Source organism: Calidris pugnax, unplaced genomic scaffold (genome assembly GCF_001431845.1).
Source record: "Calidris pugnax isolate Ruff unplaced genomic scaffold, ASM143184v1 scaffold70, whole genome shotgun sequence".
Taxonomy (NCBI): Eukaryota; Metazoa; Chordata; class Aves; order Charadriiformes; family Scolopacidae; genus Calidris; species Calidris pugnax.
The window spans coordinates 2,226,969-2,250,684 of record NW_015090862.1 but is presented as its reverse complement, the minus strand read 5'-3'; the positions used below and the strand labels follow the sequence as shown (position 1 = coordinate 2,250,684).

The 23,716-nt window shown below is 40.2% G+C and overlaps 1 protein-coding gene across 4 annotated transcripts in view; it reads left to right on the top strand.

Moving 5' to 3' along the window:
* The window catches only part of TLN2 (talin 2), a 185,358-nt gene that overhangs the window by 127,429 nt on the left and 34,213 nt on the right, over positions 1–23,716 (top strand). For all 4 annotated transcript variants that reach the window (XM_014944527.1, XM_014944528.1, XM_014944526.1 and 1 more), the window contains 15 exons: positions 343–486; positions 678–839; positions 2,069–2,209; positions 3,404–3,585; positions 4,641–4,773; positions 6,393–6,494; positions 9,225–9,395; positions 10,036–10,182; positions 11,068–11,169; positions 12,541–12,660; positions 15,209–15,355; positions 16,873–17,039; positions 18,458–18,641; positions 20,086–20,211; positions 21,847–21,963. In XM_014944527.1, the coding sequence (XP_014800013.1) occupies positions 343–486; positions 678–839; positions 2,069–2,209; positions 3,404–3,585; positions 4,641–4,773; positions 6,393–6,494; positions 9,225–9,395; positions 10,036–10,182; positions 11,068–11,169; positions 12,541–12,660; positions 15,209–15,355; positions 16,873–17,039; positions 18,458–18,641; positions 20,086–20,211; positions 21,847–21,963 (2,145 nt within the window). The remainder of the gene's footprint in view (positions 1–342; positions 487–677; positions 840–2,068; positions 2,210–3,403; positions 3,586–4,640; positions 4,774–6,392; positions 6,495–9,224; positions 9,396–10,035; positions 10,183–11,067; positions 11,170–12,540; positions 12,661–15,208; positions 15,356–16,872; positions 17,040–18,457; positions 18,642–20,085; positions 20,212–21,846; positions 21,964–23,716) is intronic.

The window sequence follows — 23,716 nt, the reverse complement described above, 5'->3', positions numbered from 1 at the left end:
TGACTAATCCAATAAATGATTTGCTGATGGTTGTGGCCATTAAAGCTCTTTCCATTGGCTGTACAAGTGAAAAATATTTTTTCCAGGGATATCAGCTGCTCAAACAGTGGAGAGTTGGGGTTTTTTTGCCTAAATAAGGTTCACAAGTGTAAGGGTGAGTGCTCTTGGTTCCAGAGGATTCTGGAGATTTATTATTAAAAAAATTGGTGATAGTAATTCACAGTATGATTTCTGGATAATCTCTGACCACCATGTGCTATGACATATGGCAAGCTTGTCAAAGAACCAAGATGAATTTAGCATTGTTTCTTACTGGTTTTTTCTTCCTTTCTTCATTTCTAGGCTGCTTACCTTGTTGGCATCTCAGATCCAAACAGCCAGGCTGGTCAACAGGGTCTTGTTGACCCAATTCAATTTGCCAGAGCCAATCAAGCCATCCAGATGGCTTGCCAGAATTTGGTAGATCCAGCAAGCAGCCCATCACAGGTGATTCCAGAGAACTGCAGTGAGACCTTCATTGTTAGGACACTTGACTTTGCTGTATTTGTGACCAAGCAAAGGATTTTTGGTTTGAAACTGTTGCATGGCTTTGAACGGTGACTTTGCAGAGCTCTAGAGTATAGTAACTGTGACGCTTCTTTGACAAACTGCTTGTTTTGTGCCATCTATTTTTACAGGTATTATCAGCTGCCACAATTGTGGCCAAACATACTTCTGCTTTGTGCAATGCTTGTCGAATTGCTTCATCAAAGACAGCAAATCCTGTCGCCAAGAGACACTTTGTGCAGTCTGCCAAGGAAGTCGCAAACAGTACTGCTAACCTGGTTAAAACTATCAAGGTACAAATGCTGCTTAACTGTACTTCTACCTTTTTGGCTTTATGTTGTCTTTTTTTCTTCTTTTATTCCTGTTGAGACAGAATCAGAACAGTTAGAAATGTCTCTTTACCTTCTGTGATATGCAGAATATCATGTGATATGGCTTCTGTGATATGCAGAATATCATGTGATATTTAAGAAATGCAGATATTTAAGATATGCAGATATCATGTGATATTTAAGAAATTATTAACTACATTTTTGAAGACCTGAACTGGAACACACATTCAGTGATATAAGTGTGCTCTAGTCAAGATGTAGAGAATTGGGCAATATTAGTGTTACGAGAGGCAGCTGGCCCGTCCAGTATGAGACACCACTGAGTTGATGTACTTAATGAGCATGCACCATGAGAGTAATTTGCAAACGACTGAATGTGAAGGCTTTTAATGGTGTTATATTGCTCAATATATGCAAGTTTGTGGAGGTATTTCTGACAGCTTTACCATATTTATAAGAGAAAAATAAAGAAACAAATAATACTCGGAACAAAACAGAAGCTGTTTATGTTACTACTGTTTACTAGTCTCCTGTTAATTGTAATCCTTTGTTTTCCAGATATCTCCCTGAAATTTGGCAGGAGGTAGCTTTTCCTCATGCAAGCAGAATTATTACTTGTTAAGCCATAGAGGACCCACAATTTAAACCCTCCTGGAAGCCATTAGCTGGTCTGCTACTCAAAGTCTTTAAAAATTATTATGCTTTTAGGACTGGGAGGTTCTATTATGTTGCACAGAAGGTCTTTCATATTGGTATCTTTCCTATGAGATTATGAAAGAGATCAGCTGACTTGCGTGAAATGAGAGCAATATGTTATTGGTTTGCTTAAAAAAATAGTAATATTTTTTTTTAAAATCAATTTATAGGAAAGAACCATCTTGTTAGCCACTTCCACCCTTTGGAGCATGAGGTGCTGAGACACAATTTATGAGAGTCACCAGAGTGCAATGATAGAAAACCTTTTTACAGTCTTGTGAAGCAAAGCAGCAGTTTTAAATTTAGGGTCAATAATGAGCTAAGTAAAGAAACACGTGCTTAAAGGATCACATTCTTTGCATCAGCCTTGTTTGTGGAGGAACTTTCACATGCTATAAGCACACAATAGTTTAAAACTAAAAAATTAAACTATCTTCCTGCAGTTTTGCAAAGAAACCCATTCAGACAGAACTCAATCATGATTTAATTTCCAGGCCCTGGATGGTGATTTCTCTGAAGAGAACCGCAACAAGTGCAGAATTGCTACTGCACCTTTGATAGAGGCAGTGGAAAACTTGACAGCATTTGCTTCAAATCCAGAATTTGTCAGCATACCAGCACAGATCAGCACTGAGGTAAGGCAGGATGTTGCACTTCCACCCTCAAAAAGTTGAAAATGTTGAATTAATCATGTGTCAGAGAGGAAGTGAGTATAAAGACCTGACCCTGAAATGTGTCTCTGCATTCCTGGGTGTTCATAGGACATTCTGCTGTCTGTCGCTTAACCTCTGGCCTTGAATTTTGCACCAGTAAGATCGAACTAGTTCGGATACAGTAAGTGCTGTCAGTCTCCTGTTAGTGAACTGATACAGTACGGGTGACTCGCATGTCTTATTAGCTGGATTCTTCCATGTGGTAAAGTAATAAAGATCCCTTTTTCCCTTAGTAGGAGCTTTAGCAGATGAAACACAATTACTTCTGAAAAGGATTGAAGGGACGTCACTGAGGTTTCTCCCTTCCAAAATGGTGCAGTCGTGATGACAAGAAGCAGGCTTTCTGGCAAGAGTGTGTCCGTGGACTTTCTGTATTTTTTCCTGAGTTCTCTGCCCTCAGGCCCCATAACTGCAACAGAGTAGTATTTGAAGTAACTAATAAAGGGTTGGAGCAAAACCCCCAGGGGTTTACCCCAGGGAAAAAATAAATAATAAAATAAATCCTTTAAGCTTCATAAGAGCTGCAAAGTAGATATCTTGTATCGTTACTGACCCTCCAACAGCTCCTTCCTGCTTTCGGTAGCCTCTGTTCCAGCTGACATCATCAGATGATGCAGTAACAGTTGCCATTTTAAAAGTTGTGGGACTGTACCTGAAATCTAAGCCTGTCCTCCAGGTCTATGGTATGATAGTTTACCAGATTACTGGCAACTAAATGGATACAGAGACAATGACCCAATTAGTGTTGTAGCCTGACTATTTCCTGGGGGAAGAGCACACTTGGTTGGATCTTGCAAGTTTTGTGACAAATAAAGCTTATTTTCAATGATATCTCCATAGACTACAATCAGACAAGTGTAATTGTTTTCTCATGTTTCTCAGCTGGGTGGTGCCTTTCTAAACTTGAAAAGTATTTCTTAAGTATGTTACAGAGAAAACAGTTGGACTGCGATGATTTTAGTACTATTTCTGTGCTGACTATACGCGACAGTATAGGATCATACATAATAGTATGATACGAGAAATCATAATGCCATTTTAATGCTGTTAAATAAACAGATTTATTTATTTAATTATTTAAATGTTCTTTGTGGGTTTATATCTTTCTGACCACAGGGATCACAAGCCCAGGAACCAATTCTAGTTTCTGCTAAAACAATGTTGGAGAGCTCATCTTTATTGATCAAAACTGCTCGTTCTCTGGCTATCAATCCAAAAGACCCTCCTACGTGGTCTGTACTAGCTGGCCATTCCCATACTGTCTCTGATTCTATCAAGAGTCTTATCACCTCTATCAGGTATGTCTTTTGTAGTAACTTTTTTTGTCCACATTTAAGCTGTAATAATTGCACAGCCATTCATAAAGAGTAATGCTGTTTGGCCATTAGCACTGGTATTTTTCACTAACAGAAATTATTTATTCTGTGATGCACGGTATCTCCCCAGTTATGCCGGGTGTTTAATCATAATTGACGACTGCAGCACTCTGCAGCATAGGGTTTTTCTTTATATTCTGTTGTCTTTCCCTGGTTCTACTTCCAATTCAGTTTAAGGTAAATGTAATCGAGAATGCTGTTGAATAAAAAAAAAAAAAGAAGTATACCAAATATTACTTCCATCCAGATCATGTACCAACATATAGTACATGGAAAACAATTGGTTTTTTTTTTATTTTTCCAAGGTGGGTCAGAGTGTATAAATTATCTTTGCTATCTATTCCTTACTATAGCATTCTCAATTTAGTTGCAAGAATGCTGTAGCAAGAAGGGAATATTCTTCATTTTTTGGATGAAACCAAATTAATACTAATTAAATTAAAATGGTATGAAAACAGTGAACTAAGGGGTGTTTACAGTTTTGTTGATGTTTGATAATGATTGTAATGAAATAGCAAACTGCATGTCAGGACAAAATATTGAGAAACTAACTTTTGGTAAAAGATACCTTGGACTGAATGTTTAACACCTAATACCTAGAGAATCGTTTTCTGAGTCAGTTGATGCACTGTACGGAACTGTGAATATTTTTTCCTGGTGTCTGTTGCATTTTCATGTTGACCTTCGTTATGGAGCCAGTCTGGCCATCGAAGAGGTGGAAGTTGCACTCTTCTTCTGAGGCAACACATTTATTTTTTTCTGTTGAGAGGAGCGAGGTGTGTTTGTGCGTATGACAGTGTGCAGAGCGCTATGCATGTACATCAAAATCCCATAGGTAGGACAAAGCTAACTTTTGTCCTTACTGCTTTCCTCCTGTGTGCTTTATGTATTGTCAGTAATGAAGTATGCTTGCGTGCATTCCTGAAAGAGCCTGCCTCCTTCCTACCATGCTCAGCTTACTATCACTGTCTTTTCAGGGACAAGGCCCCAGGCCAGCGAGAATGTGATTTCTCCATTGATGGGATCAACAGATGCATCAGAGACATTGAGCAGGCCTCTCTTGCCGCTGTCAGTCAGAGCCTGGCCACCAGGGATGACATCTCAGTTGAGGTAAGGGAGGTAGCGCAGGGACAGAGTAACGACAGCAGCCTCACTCATCCTGCTGCTTTTCCTTCTGTTTGGAGCTGAGCACTCGGCACAATCTACCAGTGAGGGGAGAAGTATTTGTACTGAAATTTTTCTAGGCAAAATCACGTCAGCCAAAGTGTATAATTTCTGGAAAGACACCAGAATCACCAGGCAAAAGTAGGTGTTGAAGTAGTTATTTTTAACTACCCCCAACATGTTACAGTGACTTCCTGTGTTGACGTGACGGACTTATAGTTACTATTCCTCTAGTGCCTTGCCATGTGGAAGTCAGGACGTTTCTGGAACTAATCTATTACTATAAGTCTGGTGATGAAAATGTCTACATCATTTTTCTTAATGTCTATTTTGTCATTAAATAAGTGAAATCTGGAGTTGATTCTTGTATTTGATTCTATGTTGTTATTAAAAAAGCTTGCTTCCCCCCTGCCCTGCCCTGTGGCACTGTAGACCAATCCTGTGCTATTTCAGCCTTTAAGCTAATTGACGGAGGGCTGTCGTGCCAGACTGCCTATGAAAAGTCAGCAGCTCACGATCAGATACTCAGCTTGGTATTTAATGTCTTTTTGTACTATTGCTTCCTGAAACTACCTGCCTATTTGTGTACTCTGATGGTTTCTTTGGGCTGTAACGCTGCATACTAGAAACACCTCAAAATAAATGAAGCTATACAAAATAAGTTCTTATAGGAAATAGGTCATAGATAAAATTCTTTTCTATTTAAAGTCATCTTGGACATCATGTTGAACTGAACTAAATGTTACTGAAAAAGCAGTTAATTATAAAGCGGTACAGGAATGCAACAAAGTACAAAAATCTTGTGTCTTTCATGCAAGTGAGCTGAATCCCAGTGGCTGGCAAGACAATAAGTAGCTCTGAATTAATAGCCAGTATTTTTTGTCTTGACAATCCCAGTAATAGGCTTTTCATATGCTCCTGTCCCACAGACGGTATTCAGGAGGTCAGTCCATGCCCCTGTCCCTCGAGATGTCATATTTTTCCTTTGTCTTTCCTTATAGGTGAATTTCTGATACTAGCTTCAAATTCTACAGCAGAGCTTTTTGCTCTTGTGCAATGCTGTCTGCTTTGAAGAATGTTTCTTCATTTTTAAATCACAGCCCCTGCTGGTTTCTCTGATTGGTGCAGTGATACTAAATCTTTAGCAGGGCAACAATAGTTTGGGGGTGGTTGTCACATTGCGTTGAGAAGGGACACCTACTCCTGAGTTTGCTACTATCAGCTGGAGTAGGAGGGAGCCACCTTCCCCCCTCTTTCTATTCAAATCCCCAGACTCACCATATAAAACTAAAGAGGAGCAGGCTTATCTTGGGGCTTTTGTTGTTGAAACAGGGTAAAGGAGAAGGAATGAGCAAGTATGTAAAGAAAGCTGACAGCATGGATTTCTGCATCCTGCTGTAGTGGGTCATTTGAACAGTGTTCTGAGTATGTTGATTGGTCCGAGTGTGATTGTTTTGATATGGTACAACTTGATAGAAGAACAGCTGTGTTAGTAACTGACAACATCTCTTTATATTATAACATCTCTATATATTATTATTTATATTAACATCTCTTTATATTAGGCTCTACAGGAGCAGCTGACATCAGTCGTCCAGGAGATTGGCCACCTCATTGATCCCATAGCTACTGCAGCTCGGGGAGAGGCAGCTCAGCTTGGGCACAAGGTACTGTCCTACCATTACAAAGGTATCTGAAATCTGGGACAGCTGGTTGTTAGGGGACACCATGATCTAGTAGCTTTTTCACTTCTTACAAAAGAGCAGAAGAAAGGACTTGGAAGGAAGAAAGATCTGGGATTTCCAAATACGTGGAGCTAAGATCAATAAACCTGTTTATGCTTTGGGACATCAGAATGATATTTTCATTGAGGTTTTTGGTGAGAGACAGGTTCCTGAAGAAAGGACAAATGAAGAAAGGGGAAGGAAAAGCCAAGACGGAAGGGTAGAGCACAACATTATAGGTCTCCCTACCTCTGGCTCTTGCAGCCAGCAGCTGTACTTACGGGTAGGTTCTTCTGTCTCTTGTGCTGTGTTAAAGGTGACCACGGGACCCGGGGCCCATCACACTCCAGGCTCTTTTGCCAGGTCACAGAGTTATAGTTCAAATAAGTATATCTAGCAGAATTTGGCCAGTTGATGAAGTCTGACAAAGGTCCTGGCCTAAAGCATGTTACTCCAGTTCTTGGCCAGCTCATGACAAAGCGAGGAAGGAAGGGTGGGATATGCACAGAGGTTACCTCTGGCCTGTGGAGGCCCATCTCCTGAAATGGCATGAGGAGAGAGAGGTTTAGATTGTGGTTTCTAAGAAGAGTGTGATGTGCCTGCTTTCCACCTTCTGAGGGAGGCGCTCTGTTCCATTGATTATAGAGGGTGTGTTAGCTTTATTAGGAAAAAATTAGCAATTTTGAACTACCCTGAATTCCAGCCCCTGCTGCAAATTTTTAGGGGAAGAAATGCTTATAACAATCTTGCGTTCTATTGTTAGTGTTGTGCTCTGTTATGTGGAGTGTAAGTATTACATTCCACATGTGTGGAGCTATGTGGAGTACACTCCACTCTGTTATGTGGAGTGTGTGTATTACATCTCTGTCCAAAAATAAATGTTACAACACATGTATCAGAAGTGTACATTGTTCACTGTGGTTATTCCAGGGTTTTAGTAGTTTCTCAGGTAGCAATTCCTCATCCTGCTATATATTTTTGAGAGAAAAATAAATACAAGTTTTCTGTGGCAGTGCATTTAGGAGTCGCTTTGTTAGTGTGAGAGCTCTTCCGGAGTTGTACCCAAGTAACTGTTTAGCTTTGATAATCATCAAATATTTCATAACATCTCAACTGTCTGCAATTTTGATTCTCAGCTTACCTAGCTCTTAGAGGCACACAACAAATCAGGATTGCTAAGATACAGGTAGTTTGAATTTCACATTCCTCCTCCTGCTTGTTAGGTAAATGTTGACCAAAGTCAATAGCACTAATTCTGGAGCCTGTTTTTCCTGCTGAATGCACAATAAACCATTCCTGCTGTTTACTTTGACACAGTTTAAAAGACCTTATGTTTGTGAAATCATTCCTGTTATTGTTTTTTTTTCCTTTTTCTTTTTTTTTTTTGCTTTAATCCTCTGAGAAACAAAATAGAAAAAGAAGTCTAAGTCTTAAAATTTTATTGGCTCTTAGCTGTCCACAGGGTCATTTAGATGGAGTAAACCTTTCAGTATCTGTTCCTGCACATGAAGTACTGCTATTTTTCTTCCCCATGCCAGCCTTCGAAAGCTGCTTATAGTCCCTGTAAACATATGGACACTTGGACTTGTGAGGCTTCAGGTGTACCTGGTGGTGCCACAATGAGCTATTTGTGGAATAATTGGTCCAACACAGTGCAAGGTTTTCACATCCAGTTAAAACTGTAAAAACAAAGTCTCATGGATTTCTGACAGGAACCAAGCACGGTTGTGGTTTGATAGAAGTGGAGTCAGATGACAGGTAGACTGTAAAAATACACATTTATATAAAATATTCACTAATTTTCATAGAATACATGTATAGCCAAAAGCAGATGTTTCCTCAAAACAAGTGTAAATCAGATCAGAAACCGAGGACAACAAAGACTGACTCCATGTATTTCTGAAGACTAAAATGTGGCAACAGAAGCTTCTGGCACAACTGTGTCTTCAGATATTCCAAACACTCTTCTGAGCCCCAGTAATTAACTGAGGGGTGCAGGGTGCTTAGTATGCAGCCTTTGTAGGATGCTTGTACCAGCCACTGGGTTGCAGACTAGCACTTAACCACTATTCTCCTTTTTAGCAGCAAGAAACACTGCAGGGCTGGGCCATGTGGCTGTGTTATGGAATTGTTTGTGCATCAGGAGTGATGAATTGTGTCCAGAGGTTGTGTTAGCTCTTGTGCCCACTCTGTCTTACACAGCAGAGAACCATCCAGGTCTGCGCTGGAATCTGACGAAGAGGCTTTGAGAGGTTAAGTAGTGAAGGTTGCCAAAACAAGTAGTCCCAGGGGTGAGCAGTGCTGTCCCATTTGTTATCTGTCATCCACAACGGAGGTTGAGAAATTCCTCCCTTGCATGGAGGTGACACTTGTCATGGATGCTCCTAAGTAGCGTGCAGTTCCCGTGACAGTTTCGAAAATGATTTTATCTGACCTCAAGGGACTGTGTGTCTGAGGGAGGAGACACATGGTTTTATCAAGGAATTTGAAGGTGAAGGGAGACAGAATCACACAGGCACATAATACAAACTAAACGCTGTACAGCGTAGAAGCACTAGGACAGTGTGCTACTTGAGCTAACCCATGGCCCAAAGGTAATTAGGGAATATGGTTCCTTTATTACACTTGAGAAACGAGGTTAATGGCTTTCTGTGGTTGTTCTGGTTTTCTTAGGTAACACAGCTGGCAAGTTACTTTGAACCCTTGGTTTTAGCCGCAGTCGGCGTAGCTTCCAAAACACTAGATCATCAGCAACAGATGACCGTGTTGGACCAGAGCAAGACGCTAGCGGAATCTGCCTTACAGATGCTCTACGCTGCCAAGGAAGGGGGAGGAAACCCCAAGGTACAGTTCAGTTGCTGTGTGTAACTAAGGCTGTAACTTGTTGGCGAGGGGAGAGGGCAGGCGGGGCACGAAAACCAGCACCTACCTGCTGCATGGCTCAGGGATACATTTGCAGTGAAAATGCTGTTGATGGCTCTCCTGATTTTTTGATTGAACATAGAGGATTTTTTGGGATTGTATTTCGTCTTATTTACTGCTTTAGAAAACCTGTTGTTGTGAAATAATTCTTAAGGCGTGTTTTTTGTTACAGTCTTTTTTAGTGATATTTTCTCTTGTTCATATGTTTACATGTGTCGTTTTTGAACAATTTGTTGTGGTACGGAAGTAAACTGTTCCACTGTCTGGTGATATTTTTGCCTTATCTTTGTTGCTTCTGTTACGTATGAGTCCTTTTATAAATTTTTTTCTAGAAAAGGTCCTGTTTCTTTTCTTAGTGATTCTTATTCAACATTCTTTTCTTTTCTAAGGAAGACTTGTTCTGTCAACACTGGTGTTAGATTCAGCTTCTCATCTTTCACCTCAAAGGGGATTTTCAGAGCTCTTACTGTATTGTCTTCATGAATTACACTTTGATTCGCATGTTGATTTGTGCACAGAACGGTCTCTGACTGTCTCTCTTTTCTCATTTCCTCCCTTACAGGCATCCCATACTCATGATGCAATCACTGAGGCTGCCCAACTGATGAAAGAGGCTGTGGATGATATCATGGTGACCTTAAATGAAGCTGCAAGTGAAGTAGGCATGGTTGGAGGTATGGTAGACTCGATAGCAGAGGCCATGAGCAAGGTGAGCATAGAAATCCAGACCCCTTTTTTTTTGTGCTTGAAAGTTGATCCACATTGTGGGGGGTTGGAAGAGCTGCTGCTGTTTCACTTCAGCAGTGGTTGGTAACTTACACACTGTGACAGGAAATGTAAGGATTCTTTGGTTTTGCAGACTGTGAAATCGAACTGATGTGTGCGATGGCACTTGAATTAACAACCTACACAGTACCTGTTAGCAGGATGACAACAAAATATTTTTATTTGGGAATATGTTGGTATTTAACTGCAATCTTAGGTCAACTGGCTTTTTATTTTTGCTTCCTTTTCCTACTTACCTTTGATGCTAATTAGTCTCCTAAGTGATCAGCAGGCCAACCTTGAAGCAAACTACTTTCAGGGAAGAGGAGGTCAAAGCCTGAAGTGCTCTGCTACAATTTGTAAAGTATTCTACTAGAAATGTAGTTGTAAAATTTAAAGGAGTTCAATTTAAAGGAGTTCCAAATAATTGGCTTTTCTTGTCTCAAGTTGAAGGTGTGCAGGATTGAAGCCTTTAATGACATAAAGGAATCTTAAATTATTTTCTTATGGGAACATTTTGTTTAGTAATGGTTGCACGTTCCTTTCTACATTAGTTGAGAACTACAGGTGGTTTGACCTCGTATAAAAGGTTGACCTTGTGTGAAAAAAACTCTGCACTGTAAATTCTCTGTGTCTTCCATGCTCATAACATGGGCTAAAGTCTCTTTTCTGAGCTTCTCCATACATCCTGGTGTCCAGTCTTCACGTAAATATTTTGAGAGAGGAGATCATAAAAATGAATATTTTATACAATTTCAGTATTACGTGTGAAGTATGCTATTGGTTATGAAATTATTATTTTGGCTGTATTTCTCCCTCTTTCTTGCAGCTGGATGAAGGTACACCTCCAGATCCCAAGGGAACATTTGTTGATTATCAGACCACTGTGGTGAAATATTCTAAAGCCATTGCTGTAACAGCACAGGAAATGGTAAGATGTTTGGTTAGAACTAAGTATGAACTCTTCTGTCCACATAAGGAACGTGGAATGATTTGCACAGTGTTCTGAAACTCTTTATAATGCTAGTTTTCAATAACCTTATCTCTTTAGGGTTAACGGAGCAAAGAAAGGAAGTGATGATTTTGTCAATTTAATTCTTGAATCTTAGTGGTGTGATCGTAGGGGTGGCCCTCTGCAGGAGTGTTTGGCTCTTCTGCATAAAAGCTTTTTATTTGGCTCATTTTCTATGAGAAATAAAAGGAAAATATTTCACCTACACAGTTCTTCCAGCAGCCTGTTTGTCACTGGAATACCACCTTACATTTATTGATGACTTCAGGTTACCCTTTCACACTTACAGTTCTGTTAAGCCTGTGAAATAACGTCAATGTTTTTAGACCCCTGTAATATTATAAATGAATGCGTATCAACCTCTTAAATTGTTCTGTTCTTGCATTTCTGTAATTCACCTGGATTTAACAAAGGAAAAAAGGACACTCATTGAATCAAGATTTTCTTAACTCACATTTCACAGCAATGCCTACCATAACATGTTTATCTTTTGAAGAGTATTTTCATTGCTTGCTTGTTTTTAAGAGAGGCAAGGGGACAGTTTATGTATGGTACGGACAGGATTTGTTTACAAAATAGATTGCTGTTGCCATCAAGTCAAGTTGATGATTGTGATTGTGCTGTCCATGGCATTGCGACTTATTGGCAAACAGTATAAATTTATCTAAAACTAGTTCTGCCCCAAGGATGGAATTCCATGGATTTTACTTAGATAAACTGGAGACTGAAGAAATATCTCTTTTAAAGGTAGGCTTTTCCTAGACAGATTCAGTTATTTATGCTGACGTTCTACTGAGGCATTCTGCATAGTCCTACCTATTTCTTCTTGGTCTTCTTCCCGTATCTTAGACGTGTTTTGCATTGGTCCTCAGGTTTTTCCGTTGTCATGCTCTCATGCCATGCCAGCTGAGACTGATGTGGGCTGGCTTACCTTTGACAAAATAAGGTGACTGTGACACACAAAACCCGCTTCCGCGCCCGGTCCTTGTGACTGTGTACCTGGCCCATTGCCCCGCTGTGTCAAAGAGTGAATTACCAGCTCTAACTGCTGCTCTTTGATTACTCTGTTCGTTCTGCGAGTGCCTGGTTACCGTGACTCTAATAAAGCATGTTTGCTTGAGTTTCCTCATGGAATTCTTGCTGGAGGACAGGTCCCTTACATGGCAAGCGGTTTTCCCCATTTGATCAGTGTGGCCAAACAAATGAGTGTGCTTCTAAGCTGGAGTGTATTAACAAATTATTCTCATGCTTGTTATTTTTCTTTTTCTCTTGCCTGTGTTCTTTTTTCAGATGACTAAGTCGGTTACTAACCCGGAAGAGTTGGGAGGACTTGCATCACAAATGACCAATGACTATGGGCATTTGGCTCTCCAGGGCCGAATGGCTGCAGCTACAGCAGAACCAGAAGAGGTCTGCAGTTTTTAGACCTCTTTATTCTCTGTACACGGTGGCGTCAACATGGGTATTTTACCTTAGAGAATACAATACATGCAGAGCGGGTGACAAGGGGTTTTCACCTTGCTCGGTTGCAGCAACACACTTGCACCCATTGCCAAATGCAGTACATCCCTCATATGATCAGGGAGATGATATGTTTCAAACCATTGGGTAATGTGTTTTCTTACAAATGTCTTTGTGATGATTCTAAAACAAATGCAGGGAATGAGTTTCCACTACCTTTGCTTCATTAGCCACTTTTGCACGCAAGCACTGTCTATACTGTGTGTGCTCTGTCTGACAGGCAGACAGATGTGCTGCCTCTGGCCCGCTGATGCTTGACGTGTGGGACAGGACAGCACATCTGTTCCCAGAAAGATTTCATTTGACCTTCTGTTGCTTGATTGAAACTGTGACGTGAACAAAGTCAACATTATAGGTGTGCTTTGGCTATGCAGATCTGTCTTATACAATCTACTCCAATTTTTGCTAAAAACAAACTTTAAGACAAAAACTATATGCAGCCAGACAAAAACTCTGCCAAGTTTGTTTTCATTGGACAGAAGGGAACCGATGAGCATAAGTGAAATCATGTCTTTTCAAAAAGCCATGAGATATTAAAATACCAAGTTATTTACATGTATGTGTTGTAAGTACTGTTTCCTTCTTACAATTTGTGGAGAAATATCTATTTCAGTCTTCATCAACCTTTCCCTCCTCCAAATACACTCTCTATTCAGTGTGCCTTCACAGGTTGGGGCAGAGCTCACATAGTACCCCAGAGTACATATTTATTGATAACACACTCCGTTTTACCACTGCTCACGGGCATGGGTGTTAATAGTAGGAATTAGGATTTACTACAACATCTTATCAGTGAGTGTTCAGAAATTCAAACCTGCTTCTCTTCTGTTTCTCTTCAACCCTCACATTGCTTTTGATCCATGTGAATTGTCTGTGGAACAAGTTCTTCTCATAGGAGTGCTGTAAATTGGCAGATTTTTAACGACAGTTAGGGACTATGCACAAGACATAACATTTAACTTCATAAGTGTGGCTTTTTATGTTACAAGCCTTGTTATAACAATTACCCAATCAAAGAACAGAAACCTCTTGTCAAAACTTCAGTCCACCTTCAGAAAGAAACAGCTTGTGATAAAAGTGGACAATTCCATAGACTGGGACAAAACCTCCTAAATTACTTGGGGCTTTCACTTACAGACAGCTTGCAAATACAAAGTAAACTCTTAATTCTTTACTGTACAGCTTTCCTTCAATCTCATGTGTTTCGATGAATTAGAAATATATGAATGCTTTTTTATCTTGGCTGTAAGTGATGTCAAGTATAAATTCCTGTCCTGAAAGACAGATGCAGGCAGCCAGTAAGTGTCTTTTGCTGGTGGGACATCTTTTGTACCTCAGAGTCTGAATAAGATGCAGGAGAAGCAGGTTCCCCATGCAATGTTACCCACTTCATGCTAACAGAGGAATATGGACTATTCACCTCAGTTCCCTTAGCCTGTTACTGCATATTCTCTGAGCACGATTACAGAAATTCTTTCACCCCTCTCTTCTTATTGTGTGCCTTTGGTTATGGAGCATAGACAAACTTTGTGGAGATAGTGATGGTGAGATACCCTTCTTGCTCTGAATTTATCAGATTATCTAGATAAAGGACCTTCAAAGAGTTTTTGACTTTGTAATTACGTTCTACTGCTGATAGACTTGAGTGTTTCTTGCTCAGTGGCTACATGAAAAGCAACAGCTTGCATTCAGCTTGATATTGTTAAATTGAATTACCATTTCTGCACGTGACTTTCTGCCTGAAGTTGAAATAATTCCATTTGTGATACTAATGACTGTGATTCCTGCTTACTTATTAATCCAAATACACACCTCTATGCCTCAGTACATGCAGGTACTAAAGCTATCACATTTCTAAACAGGGACCTTGCAGCTTATGCTGTAGGATTATTAATAAATCAGAAGTTGTGAGGGCAGGATTTTCCACATTTCAGTGCTTTGCATGTACGTGGTCAGTTCTGGAGACCTGAGACTCTCTGCAAGATTCAAAACTTTTTGACCCAGTTTCAGCAGTGTAGAGTAAATGTGTCATTTTTACCTATTATATTTACCTTCAATACAGCTCACGCTGATGGCACAGTTCTGGGAGAAGAGGTAGTGTTGTCTGAATGCGGTGAAGTTGTGTGTGCTTGAATTACATTTACTTGACCTGGGTATATGCCTTATGCCTTCTCTTTCCCAGGGTCTGGTTCACTAGTGCTCCTGTTTCATCCGTTAAGCCTTTTATAGTGTTGTGCTACATTAGTAGATTTTATTACATCTGTCCTTTTTTTCTGATCTCTGCAGAGAGTATAGCGATGGGCGGAATATTGGGAATAAGGATTCACCAGAGTTGAACGTGCTTCCATTTGTGTTGACACAATGCATGAACATGACATTTGTTTATTCACTTTGCTCTTGCTTCCTTTTTTTCCCTGTTACCTCCTTTACCATCTAGATAGGGTTCCAGATCAGGACTCGGGTGCAAGAACTTGGCCATGGCTGTATCTTTCTTGTGCAAAAAGCTGGAGCTCTCCAGATCTGCCCTACAGACAGCTACACCAAAAGGGAGTTGATAGAATGTGCTCGTGCTGTCACAGAAAAGGTGAGACCACCCCCTATGTTGTTGTATGTTTGTCTACTGAGCTTCCCCAGGAAGTAAGCCGCTCAGATTGTTTGAGTTCAGGAAATTTTTATTGTTTTTTAAAACTTCCCATTATAGTACAATATTGGCTGGATTTCACTCAATTTTCACTTTTCTTTCAAGTGTTCCATGCAGTCCCTGTGTTAGATTAGCCCGTGATTAGCCCTTGCTCGTGTCTTGTAATAGAACTTCAGCCTCATACTAGAGGGAGACTAGTCCAAAACTCATCCCAAAGACACCAAATGGCACTTGTTCCTTATGAGGTGCTTCTTTGGAAATACTAAGTCCACATGGATGGCCACAGTTACTCAAATGAGGCTGGTTGATGACCTATGATTTCATGTAGTAATGTCCTCCCCTTTTAAGACTGGGCCAAGCTAATGCACTCAGAACTGCATCTTCGTCCTCTCTGGGGTGTCCTGGTCTTCGGAAGCATCAAACAGACGGCCTGGGTGGCTCGGATTTGGTTAACTTTTATGACAGCCTCTCTCTCCTTTTCTCAGGCACAAACAATAAGAGTCAAATCTCAGTTACTTTTAGATGTCACCAAACATCACTTGTTCAGCCTGTGTTAGTGTGCTCTCATCTGTACAAATTTTCCAGCATGTTGTGTCCCAGGAGTATCAGCAATTCCAAATTTAGGCAAGGGTAGACAGTATCTTGTCAGAAGAGCTAAAGCTGATAAGGAGAGTAATAATGAATCACAGGGACAGCCTGTTCATGGATAATTTTGAATCTGAACAGAACCTCAGGAAGGACTGTAGTATCAGAGTCAATAGACCTATCCCCAGATCTGGAGACTTTGTCTCAAAAGCAGAGTTTAGGACTGTAGTATGGCATGAAAACAGCATCCCAGCTGCAGAGCTTTGTAAATGCAATGTTAGTTAAATGAAATGGAGATCTCTAGCTTTTTTGGTGATCAAAAATGTTGCTAGATATAAACCCATGTATTGTATTTCTATAATTTTCTGTAAATATAACAATATTTAGTATCTGGATTCAGAGAGACTATGCTTTCTATTTCTCTGATGTTAAAGTGTGTATCTGTGTACTGAACGTGACTCCTGTGGTGCTTGAGGATGGTGTTTATTTGCATGTTAGGGGAAAAAGCAGTAGTTTTTGGCTCTGGCACTTAATCCTGGCAGGAGTTCGCTGCATTAGCTCTGGCTGTATTTCAAGGAAGTTTTAACTGATGTGTTTCATCCTGTAATGAACAGATCTCTTCATGCTGTCTAAACAGTTGTCTCCCTAGCTGAAATCCCCTTTAATTTGAGACAATCTTTAGTCGTCACAATGACTACTGCACAGAGAGCGCCAATAAGGGAAAGGGGAAGGAGAAGTTTATTCAAGTTCGCAAAACAACACTGTGGAATGAATTTCCATTGTTGATTCCAGTTGTGCTAATGAGCTCACTTAACTCAGTGTCCCATAAAGAGGCTTTCCAATGTGACCGCCGTGTTGTGTTATGTTGTTTCCAGGTCTCCTTAGTTTTATCTGCCCTTCAAGCAGGAAACAAAGGCACACAAGCCTGTATTACTGCAGCCAGTGCCGTGTCCGGGATAATTGCAGATCTAGACACCACTATCATGTTTGCTACCGCTGGAACCCTTAATGCTGAGAACAACGAGTCGTTTGCAGACCACAGGTCAGTGTAACTGAAAAAGATGAAAGAGCGTGTGTGCAGGGGAACAGTGGAAGTGGCAGAAACGACCAGCATGTGCAGATAAATTTTTACCTTTCTAGATTCCCATTAATGAAACTTAATGAGGCAGTGGAGTGAGAAGAGAAATAGGAAAATGGGGATATTGATAAGTGACAGCAAACTTCACTTTGTTTATCTCTGTGAGGAAAGAATTTTAAAGAACTGGGGAACATCTGAGACCACTTCCAGCAGAAGACCACACCTGTAGGACTGCTTTGGCTTGCTTTTGTTTTTATTCAAGCCATCTCATTGCATAGGCTACCGTGCACTGTTATTCCAGTAGCAAAACTTAGCTGTCTGTGACATTAAAGAGGAATCTTCTATATACGTTTTTCCAACAGCTGTTCTTGACTGTCTGGCTGTTTGTCTTGCTAAATCATGCTTATGGCTAATGCTGCTGTAGACAGCAGTGATGGAAACGGCACAGCTTTGCCACGCATTTTCCTCTTTGGCAGAGATAAGCCCATTTTCCTTTCAAGTAACATCTGCAACAAAATAATCCCGCATTTTTCATCACATTAAGAGATTTGCAGCATCTGACTGTTACTTCCTTTGCAGTAAAACCCAGGGCTTCACAGCCAAGACTCTGACTTACTGCTTCACAGCCTAGTTGGCCTGCACGACAGTTACGTGGCCAGCATTTATTTCCCTGCCTTGTCAGTACCTCCAGCAAGAGGAAGGACACAGTGGTGTGTAAGCTGCTGCCATTCTGCAGACTGGAAGTCAGGGATTTTCATACAAGTGTCATTAATCTCCAGGCTGACTTTTTACATGAATATAGTTCTAGTTCTCAGTCTCTTGACTTGTGAAGTACATACACAAAATGGTTTCTTCTTTTACCCAAATGTTGTCCTGACATGTCAAAGCATGTTTATGGTTGGGGGGAACTCTGACTAGAGCACACTCTCTCTTCCTTTTGCCATTCTTGCTACTGCCTTCCTCACAACTAATTATTTTAATTTCCGTACTGCTGATTAAGATGGAGGCTTTACAGCTGTTACTTCCTCATGGCATGGCCATATTTTCTTTGGTGTTAAAATGCAATGCTCTCTTCTGCTACTGCCCTACCTCATTTCTTTTCAAGATGGGGTTAGTTAATAAACTACCTTGCATCTAGCCCAAAATATAATATTACTGGTTTAATAGTTATTTGGTCTATTTATTTTTTGTTTTAATTGCAACCAGGTCTGTGGTATATTATCATGAGTGGACACTGGCGTGATGACTTACATCAGCTCTTTTATGTAGCTGTTAGTCACCATAACATTGAAAAACACGTTTTTTTCCTCTTCTCCTTTTCCACTTCTTTCACTGCTTCCTCTTTTTTTTTTTTTTTTTTTTTTTTTTTTTTTTTTCTACAGGGAAAATATCTTGAAAACAGCAAAAGCTTTAGTTGAAGATACAAAGTTGTTGGTTTCTGGTGCTGCCTCAAGTCAGGATAAACTGGCCCAAGCAGCTCAGTCATCAGCTAACACCATCACCCAGCTTGCTGAGGTAGTGAAACTGGGAGCAGCTAGCTTGGGATCTGATGATCCTGAAACACAGGTGAGAGGTTTTACTATTTTTCTGATACTCTTAAAGAGACCAGGGACAGTTATGAGTTGATAAGACTGTGGGACTTCTGCTTTTAAGCAACACTACAGGGTTCATTTTTTCTGGGACTTTTCTGGGACTATTTGTATAATGCTTTTGCTTTTATTTCATGGGTGCGTTCCAGCTGGGATGCTTTTGGCAAAGCATTTGTCTCACTTTTACTGAGTTGTGATTTGACCCCTGACATCCCGATTCTATTCTGAAGAGCTTGCCTGACTTTAAAGCTACTTACCCAGCTTATAACTGGGCTGTGTGCTGTATGGTACTTGTGTAGCCTCATAAGCTCTTGCCATTCCTTACCTATGTCTGAGTTGGTTTCATTTAACTCACTAACTTCAGCCTTCAATGTAGATAATCTCAAATATTTCTTCAGTTGTTTGGATCTTTGTGAAATAGAGGTTGACAAGCCTATTGCATGTGTGCTTGTGGGGTGAAAGTCTGAAAAAGACTGCTCACTTGCATAATGCTTTGAAAGGGTTGTGTGTTGTGTTTTGCTTGTTCTGTATGATGGACTAAACTTCCAAGATGTTCTTTTCTGGGAAAATGCTGCTGGAAGCACTTTTTTTTTTTTTCTTTTTCTTTTTTTTTTTTAAGAGAAGGATTTCCATAAACCAGCAACATTTGCAAAACATTTATCACACATTGTAGGTGCATCGTGTGTCCTAAATGGAGCATTTCTAATAGCTTTAGCACATGATGTTCTTGCAGCATTTTTCCATAGCAGCAACACTTACTTTACCAGGTTCAACAGAGTTTCAGTTGTCTCACACTGCAAGTTGCTGCACAACAGGGGCAGTTGGACAACAAAGAATCGCATCAGTCTGTCCAGTGTCTCAGGTTCTGTTCTTATTTCCATGGTGAAAGAGCTTCTGAGCTACCAAAAGCTAAATAAACTTTTCAGGAAAAAAAAGGACCTCGCTTCTGTATTAGTTACAGTGAACTACAAACAAGAAAGAATGAGGCTGTTTTATTATTATTTTTAATGCTACAGAGATACAGTTATTGAGAAGTGATTGTTCCACACCTTTGCATCTTTTTTTTTTCTGAGCTTTCTAATTTTCCATGAATCTTTCAATATTTTCCTTAAAATTAACTCTTCTGAATTCCAGCAAGATACTTAAAACATCTGATTTTCTACTAGTGTAAAGGGCAAAGGAGAAGTATTTGCAGGAGATAATTGTTTTAGGGTATTATTGCAATAGTTATCAAGCCAGTTGTACTGTCTGTCTTTTGACATTGGGTTTAGGAGTCAATATCTACAGATTTTACTTAGGATTTGTGACTTTAAGGCCAAGTAGATATTTTTTTTTCCTGTGTTCTGAAAATCATGCCCTCCTCCAGGCTACCATTTCTTGCCTGCTTGCCTGAGACTTATGGCTGTTTCTCATTCCTATAGGTTGTCCTGATCAATGCTATCAAGGATGTTGCAAAGGCCCTGTCTGATCTTATTGGTGCTACCAAAGGAGCTGCCAGCAAACCAGCAGATGATCCATCCATGTACCAGCTGAAAGGTGCTGCCAAGGTAAAATCTTATTCTTACACTTTGCTTGAAAGTATCTGTGCAATCGCACTTGATAGACACACGAAGCTTGGATTTCAATAACTTCTGATTGCCTGAAATCTCATCTCTTTTTCTGCTTCATTATCATCCTAGGATGGTACAGAAAATTAAGGCTAAACTATTGAGTTTCCATGAAGCTATCAGGTTTTGTAGGCTGTCAGATGACTTCTGTGGTTTTGATGAAAGAACTGTAATTTTTTCTGAAGACAAACTTCTTTCTTTTGCTAGTCTGTGATCTGAGTGCAGGTTCTACATTAATAATGTTATAGAGTAAAATTTATCCAGCATGAAATGGTATTTAAATGCTACATTCTTAACAGTGGGACGTGTTTAGGATAAGCACACGACCTCTTTACTTAAGCCTTGCAGCGTAGGGAAGGGGAGAGAAGGGGAGGGAGGAAAGACAAAAAAACCCACCTCCAATAATTCTACAGTAGAATATTATGGATTTATGATCCCTCTCTTCTAGATCTTTCCAGGAGGTACACAGGTATCAAAAAGCTCAAATCTTGCACAGATTACACCATACCTGTGATGTCTTTGTGCTTTATTTTCCCTGCACCTGAGATGTCTTAAGACATTTGCCTCACAAAGATCTTTTGGCTTTGTGTCTGCAAAATATTTCCAGATGTGGAGACTTTAGGCAGTATTACTTCTGCTTTCACATTATGAGTGTGTCATGGCAGCTTCTTGCTTGGCTAGAAGCTCGTCTCATGCTCATGTCTGTTGCTTTTCTGTAAGACCCGTGCCTCTTCCTTCCAGAGCACAGGAAAACAGTGAACTGTTGAGGCACTGCTTGAAAATGACCCATGTAGTCAAGAGAAGTGGCTTCTTGGCTCTTCTGTGAAGAGCTCTCTATATTTTAAGTCGTAATTGTCAAGAAGCTGGCCTTTCTGTCTCTTCTTTTTTCATTGTAGCTATCATTTGTACCTCAATATACTGGGGTATAGGAAAGCTGAGTGACGATGAGGCTATTCTGCAGCAGTAGTATTGGGTTTGTAACAGGAACAGTAACACTGATTCTATAATCCACATTTGGGGTTGAGGTTGGCATTCAGCTGCTGGTTTTCGTGGAGTTTATCTGATTGTGGAGAATGTGCTGGGTAAATTTCAAAAAGAAATATACCATACCTGTGTTTGCATCTCTTTCAATTTGCAGTATAAAATGCGTGGGAAGAAAAGACATTAACAAAATCAATCTGTGTAAGAGACTTACCCTGGAAATGTTGTGGATCTTACATTTTTTTGTAAATTTTTGCCAGAACACTCACACTTAACGTAGTATCGCTCTGCAGTTAGTTGTGCTATATTTTTGCAACTTGCAGGGGGCTTTCAGAAAATGGCCAACAAGAGAGCTGGTATTTTCTCCCATAATAAGTACAGTTCATGAAGGCTTTTAGGCCCTGTTAGAAGTAATAATGCTACCAGCTTCATTTGTCTTGTTTCGTAACCTGCTGTTTCTCAAAAAGAAGGCTTTTAGGCCCTGTTAGAAGTAATAATGCTACCAGCTTCATTTGTCTTGTTTCGTAACCTGCTGTTTCTCAAAAATGGGAGGGACGAATCATCGATTTTTGTCTTCATCTCTTTCTCTTTCAGGTGATGGTCACAAATGTCACATCGCTTTTGAAGACTGTCAAAGCAGTAGAAGATGAAGCTACTCGAGGGACAAGAGCTCTTGAGGCCACAATCGAGTACATCAAACAGGAACTCACGGTACAGAACAAAATAGCCATACGTGGCAGTTTTTGAAAGTATGCTCTTACACTCAAACCAACCTGTCCAGGCCCAGCCCCGCCTCCTCAGCCTGTGCTTTGCTGCCTCGCAGTGTGTTGGGCGCAGTTTGGTTCTCTCTACCTGTTGCAAATCTCCTCTGAAAGTACAATTGCAACAGCACTTCAGCCTGTTTCCAGACGTTACCAGTCCCCACTTTGAGATTTGAGAGGCTACTCTTATGTATAAATCTGGAAGCAGCTGCTTCTTTAGACATTAAGCTTTCACTACAGATACTCTTTTCTGAGTCCAATGCTATTCACTTTTTTTTTGGTCCTGGTTTTGGTAATGTCTCCTCAGCATCATAGCCAGATTGCACCTGGAGGTTCATCTTGTTTCTATTTTTCCGTTATTATAAAATAGTACTACCAGTGATACACAGCCCTCTATCTGATACTCTGAGCAGGAATTAACAATAGCATGGAATTCTCTCCCAAATTAGGTGCTAGACCATGGCAATTGTTTTCTTTCCTCTTTGAGTTATGAAAGTATAGCCTCCAGCTTTCAGTTATTTTGGTTTTTACCAGTATACTAGTCAGTGACATAAATTAACGCAAGTGTGTTTGTGGAGAAGCCTGATATTTTTTCTTTCGAAAGGTGCTGCCAAGGTAAAATCTTATTCTTACACTTTGCTTGAAAGTATCTGTGCAATCGCACTTGAAAGACACACAAAGCTTGGATTTCAATAACTTCTGATTGCCTGAAATCTCATCTCTTTTTCTGCTTCATTATCATCCTAGGATGGTACAGAAAATTAAGGCTAAACTATTGAGTTTCCATGAAGCTATCAGGTTTTGTAGGCTGTCAGATGACTTCTGTGGTTTTGATGAAAGAACTGTAATTTTTTCTGAAGACAAACTTCTTTCTTTTGCTAGCCTGTGATCTGAGTGCAGGTTCTACATTAATAATGTTATAGAGTAAAATTTATCCAGCATGAAATGGTATTTAAATGCTACATTCTTAACAGTGGGACGTGTTTAGGATAAGCACACGACCTCTTTACTTAAGCCTTGCAGCGTAGGGAAGGGGAGAGAAGGGGAGGGAGGAAAGACAAAAAAACCCACCTCCAATAATTCTACAGTAGAATATTATGGATTTATGATCCCTCTCTTCTAGATCTTTCCAGGAGGTACACAGGTATCAAAAAGCTCAAATCTTGCACAGATTACACCATACCTGTGATGTCTTTGTGCTTTATTTTCCCTGCACCTGAGATGTCTTAAGACATTTGCCTCACAAAGATCTTTTGGCTTTGTGTCTGCAAAATATTTCCAGATGTGGAGACTTTAGGCAGTATTACTTCTGCTTTCACATTATGAGTGTGTCATGGCAGCTTCTTGCTTGGCTAGAAGCTCGTCTCATGCTCATGTCTGTTGCTTTTCTGTAAGACCCGTGCCTCTTCCTTCCAGAGCACAGGAAAACAGTGAACTGTTGAGGCACTGCTTGAAAATGACCCATGTAGTCAAGAGAAGTGGCTTCTTGGCTCTTCTGTGAAGAGCTCTCTATATTTTAAGTCGTAATTGTCAAGAAGCTGGCCTTTCTGTCTCTTCTTTTTTCATTGTAGCTATCATTTGTACCTCAATATACTGGGGTATAGGAAAGCTGAGTGACGATGAGGCTATTCTGCAGCAGTAGTATTGGGTTTGTAACAGGAACAGTAACACTGATTCTATAATCCACATTTGGGGTTGAGGTT